General features: G+C 33.0%; 1 protein-coding gene across 1 annotated transcript in view; it reads right to left on the bottom strand.

Moving 5' to 3' along the window:
* Positions 1-426: 426 nt before the first annotated feature.
* The window catches only part of EFCAB13 (EF-hand calcium binding domain 13), a 240,572-nt gene continuing 234,998 nt past the window's right edge, over positions 427-6,000 (bottom strand). The window contains exon 43 of the mRNA XM_074020056.1: positions 427-609. Coding sequence (XP_073876157.1) covers positions 533-609 — 77 coding nt within the window. The 3' untranslated portion in view covers positions 427-532. The remainder of the gene's footprint in view (positions 610-6,000) is intronic.

The raw sequence follows: 6,000 nt of genomic DNA, 5'->3' as shown, positions 1-6,000 counted from the left end.
TCCCTCATTGCTATCACTAAATTTTTTGAAAAAAATATTTTTAATGAAAGCATGAAATTTATGTAAACATGTAATTGGTTTACTAATATTATTTTAAACAAATCATTAAATAAATGTTGTACAATTTTCTCAGTTCTAGTATGGTAAATATCAACAGATACAACTCACATAAACTAAAGCTCTTTGGGATCCTCAATAATTTTTAAGAATGAAAGAGTCTGAACACCAAAAGATCTGAAAGTCACTACTGTAAATAAATCAGTATATAGTACTATAAGCATATTATTTAAATCTATAGAAGTGATTAAAAGAACCAAAACCAGAAGCATTCAGAATTGGTTTTCTCAAGGGAAGTGTGACTGGAGGTGGGAAAAGATAAAATAAGGATGTGTTTCATTTTATTTTTAGCCTTTCTGTACCTTTTAATTTTTAACCATTTTTAGTAAATGGTAAAAATAGCCTATTAATAAAATACAAGGATAAACAAAAATATAGAAAAATACAGAAAGGAGCATACTGCTTTTATCAGTCTTCACATGGCAATTTTTTGCTCACCTTTAAGCATCTTCACAACCCCTGTCAATGTATTCATATCCATATCTTCATCAGCTATAAGGTAAAATAAATTCACATATATAAGCATTGATACTCAAAAAATAACTCATATTTGGTAATTTTTACCATTTCCTCTAGAATTTCCTCACCTGTTGTTTTTACTTCCTCATCTCTATAACAAAGAAAATAATACTACTTACCTCACAGGCTTTGAGTAAGCATTAAAAGAGACAGAAGAAGTACTTAGACTTATGCCTAGCACATTGCATATGCAAAAAAAAATAGCCATTAGTGTTTTTATTTTTAAAAGTAATAGAAGTAGAGTCTACATCTATTCTTCTGATATAAAAAAGTCATATCATATATCTTTTCTCATTTGAATATAATACTGATATATTTATAACATCTTTTAAAAGTATAAAATCTATTTTATTAAATTTCCTATCTAATCTCTACATGTAATATATAACCCGGGGGCTTGTTACAGTGGCCTGGAGAATAGTTTTTCATGGAGAGTAGCCAATCAAATATTCCTAAATATACGGAGAGAAGAAACTCTATAATTAATGTTTCTGCTTTCACATTTGGTAAGGTCCATAAAAAGAAGTTAGGGGAGATATGATTTTAATTAGCAAACAGTTACAAATAATGGCAGCATGACCTGATGCTACCCTCTGGCCCCCATATATGTGTCAGATAATTATCTGTGTGGAAAGAAAACAATAAATACCAATTGTACAGTAAAAGAATATGTAAATACAACTTACATGAACATACACACAATCTTCAAAACTATAATTAGTCTCATAAGACCAAGAGAGTAAGAATCAGTGATAAGACTCTTTGGTAATATGCTCTCAAACAGACTCTAGGTAATGTGACTGCTGCAAATAAGTCATGCAATTTCTGATTATTTGCTAGAAGACTAGGAGGTTTTTTTCAAGTTTCTTAGCTGACTGTGATTTAAAAAGTTTTGTTCTGTGAATTAAGGAAAATAAATAATTTTTAAAACTTTTTATTTAAATTTTTGTGGGTACATAGTAGGTACATATATTTATGAGTTACATGAGATGTTTTGATACAGGTATGCAATGCATAACAATCATATCATGTAACATGGGATATCCATTCCCTCAAACTTTTATCTTTTGTGTTACAAACAATCCAATCATAATCTTTTAGTTATTTTAAAATGTACAATTAAATTATTGTTGACTATAGTCACCCTGTTGTACTATCAAATACGAGGTCTTATTCACTCTTCCTAACTACTTTTTTTGTACCCATTAACCAATCCCATCTCCCCAACACCCTCCCATTACCCTTTCCAGCCTCTACCCTCTATCTCCATGAGTTCAATTATTTTGCTTTTTAGATCCCAAAATAAGTGAGAACATACAATGTTTGTCTTCCTGTGCCTGGCCTATTTCACTTAGCATAATGACCTCCAGTTCCATTCATATTGTTGTAAATGACAGGATCTCATTCTTTTTTATGGCTGAACAGTACTCCATTGTGTATAAGTACCACATTTCCATTACCCATTCACCTGTTGACGAGCACTTAGGTTGCTTTAAGGAAAGTTAATACTTTTTTAATGTAAAAACCCAGATTCAAAGGACAGGGAGATATTTTACCTCTTAATGAGTAGAATGGCAAAATAAAATTATAAAGAATTGGGAAGAATTATTATAGTCAGTCTTGAAAATAATCTATCATGTATAGATACACAGACAGCAATAAAGAAAATGTGGCCAAATAACTAACATTTGTGAATATGGATGTTGGGTAAACAGATGTTCATTGTATTATTTCTGCAAATTTTCTGCAGGTTTAAAATACTTGAAAATAAAATCTGAGAGGAAACTTTGCAGATTTTTCTCCATGCACCACCTCCAGGTGCTCATGGCAGAAAGATTGGGGCATGGCAGAGGATCAGAAAGTGCTTTCCACATTGAAGCCAGACTGGAGGAGAGGAGTAACTGCCATCATGTGAAAGACATAAGGTCTGCATGGGCCTTTTTTTCATAAGGCTCAAAAACCGTATGCTGCTGGGGAGGGGCAACAAATTCTGTCACTCTCAGGGCACAAATCACGAAACAAATTGGGGGGTGGTGACGGGGGAAGTGGTTAATTAAAAAACTCTCCCCCTGAGAGAGAAGTAGGATACCATCTTGGGCTAGGATCCTATGCCAATACCAAGTAAAGATTTCCAACTACTGGAAAAGGGAAAGAAGCTGTCTCCCACATAAGGCCCACTACAATGCAATGCAGCGTTTGGCTGCCTCAGAGAGGAGGCATACAATAAAAAGAAAAATTAAAGGCAGCTAAAGAAAAAGAACGTATTACATATAGAGGAAAAGTATTGCAGCATACTTCTCAATAAAGGCTATGCAAGATAAAATATTACGAAGTTATATCTTTAAATTATTAGAATACTAGGAGAGAGGAGAAGTTGCTGACCCAGAATTCTATACGAAGTGAAAACACCTTCCAAAATGAAGGAAAAATATCTTTCAAACCTATGGAGAGACCCGCATGGCAAGGATCCCCAGGGGGACTTAAGTTGCTAATAGCAACAACTATGTAAGTGAGTAATCTTGGAAGTGAATCCCCCAACCTCAGTGAAACCTTCAGATGACTGCAACCCTAGCCTATATCTTAACTGCAATCTCATCACAGATCCTAAGCCAGAACCACCCTTATGCCACTCCCATATTCTTGATCCACTGAAGCTGTGGGCAAATAAGTGGTTCTCATTTGAAGCCATTAAGTGTTGGGGGTAATTTGTTATATACAAATAAGTAATTAATACTTATTAAATAGGTAAAATAGGCCATAAAATAAACTTCAACAAATTCAAAAGAACACAAATTATACAGAGTATGATCTCTGACCAGAACAAAATTAAACCAGAAATCCAAAACAGAAAAATATCTCAAAACTACACAAACATTTGGAAATTCAATAACACACTAAATAACCCGTAAGTCAAGGAGGAAATCATAAGAATAATTAGAAAATATTTTGAATTGAATGATAATAAAAATACAATAAAATTGTAGGATACATTTAAGTAGTACTGAAAGAAAAAGTGGGTAGTATTTATGGTTACACTAGAAAGAAAGCTATCAAGACAGTGATCAAATCTACTTGACAAAACTAGAAAAAGAACAATATTAACCTAAAGCAAGAACAAGGAAGGAAATAAAGAACAGAAGTCGCTAAAATTGAAAACAGAAAACTGACAGAATAAATCAATGAAACTAAAAGCTGGTTTTAATAAATAAAATTGGTAACATGATAAAAAAATAACAGAGAATACACAAACAATCAATAGTCAGGAATAAAAGAGGGGAAAATAACTACCGATCCTGCAGGCAATAAATAGGTAATAAGCAAGTATTATGAGCAACTTTATATCCATAAAGGTCCTATCTAAACAAAATGAACAAATTTCTTGAAACACAAAGTATCAAGGATCTCTAAAAAAGAAATAGATAGGCCAAATATTCATGTATCTATTAAAGAAATTAAGTGAATACTTAAAACCTCCAATCAAGAAAATTCCAGGAGAGGAAAGTTTCAATGACAAATTCAATCAAACATTTAAGGAAAAAATAACACCAACTCTACACAAGCTCTTCCAGAAAACAGGAGAGGAAGGGATGTTTTCCAATTCTTTCTATGAGAGCAATATTACCCTAACACTGTAACCACACAAAGATAGTATAAGAAAAAAAGGTACAATCTGACCAAATTCAATGGCTTATGCCTGTAGTCCCAGCTACTCATGAGACTGAGGCAGGAGGATCACTTGAGTCTAGGAGGTTGAGCCTGCAGTGAGTCACGATCATGCTACTGCACTCCAGCCTGGGCAACTGTCTCAAAAACAGAAAACAAATAAGCAAACCAAACCAAAACAAAAACCCTACAATCTAAAATTCATCATGAACTTAGGTACAAATATCCTCAAAAATATTTTCAAATTGAATCAAGGAATATATTTAAGAGATAATACATTATAACCAAATAAGGGTTATCCTAGGAGTGCAAAATAGGTTTAATATTAGAAAGTGAATTAATGTAATTTACTATATTAACTAATTAAGGAAAAAAAACCTGATGGATGCAGATAAAGCATTTCACATAATTGAGTATCCATACATGATAACTCTCAGGAAACTAGGAATTAAATAAAATTCCTTCAACCTTCAATAAAGGGCATTGACAAACACATAACATCATACTGAATGGTGAAAGACTGATTTCTTTCCCCCTAAAAGTGGGAACAAGGGAAGGATATCCAGTTTCATCACTCCTATTCAATATTGTGCTGGAAGTCCTAGAAAGTACAATAAGGCAAGGAAAACAAAGGGCATGTGGATGTGGATTAGAGAAAAAAAAGAAATAAACCAGCCTCTATTCATAGAGACATACATATTTTCAAAGAAAATTCTAAAGATTCTTCCAAAAAAGGTAAAACTAACAGGTGAATTTACAGGCCAATCTATAAAAATCTATGATGTTTTTATATACTAGCAATAAATAACTGGAAACTGATTTTTGAATTGTCATTTACAATACTACCAACAATCATGAAATACTTAAGTATAAATCAAGCAAAATATGTATAAGATCTGTGTGCTATCAGTACCATAGGAAATGTAAGAAAATCATACACATACATAAAAATCTGTGTGCTAAGGCTGGGCGCAATGGCTCACACCTGTAATCCCAGCACTTTGGGAGGCCAAGTCGGGTGGATCATGAGGTCAGGAGTTCAAGACCATCCTGGCCAATCTGATGAAACCCTGTCTCTACTAAAAATACAAAAATTAGCTGGGAGTGGTGACGTATGCCTGTAGTCCCACCTACTCAGGAGGCTGAGGCAGAAGAATTGCTTGAACCCATGAGGCGGAGGTTGCAGTGAGCTGAGATCGTGCCACTGTACTTCAGCCTGGTGACAGAGTGAGACACCATCTCAAAAAAAAAAAAAAATTTCTGTGGGCTAAATACTATAAAACACTGATGAGATAAATCAAAGATAAATAAATAAAGATATATACCTTGTCACAGATTAGAAGATTCAATATTGTTAAATTGTCAATTTTCCCAAATTGATTGATTAAATGCAATGCTAATAAAAATCTTAGCAGAAATTTTGGGTAGAAATTGACAAGCTGATTCTAAAATTTATATGGAAAAGAAAAAAATAAAAAAAATTCAAAAATACAATAGTCAAAACAATTTTGCAAAAAAAGAACAAAGTTGGTAGACTGGCAGTACATAACTTCAAGACTTATGATAAAAATACATTAAAGGATACACACAAAAATCAATGGAACTGAATAGATCATCCAGAAATAAAGCCACATACATATAGGCCACATACATATAGAAGGGCAAAGGCAGTTCAATGGTAAAGAATAGTCCATTCAACAA

The sequence above is a fragment of the Macaca fascicularis genome, chromosome 16, assembly GCF_037993035.2.
Source record: "Macaca fascicularis isolate 582-1 chromosome 16, T2T-MFA8v1.1".
NCBI lineage: Eukaryota > Metazoa > Chordata > Mammalia > Primates > Cercopithecidae > Macaca > Macaca fascicularis.
Note: the sequence above shows the minus strand (reverse complement) of the source record. Positions and strands in the feature narration are given on the sequence as shown.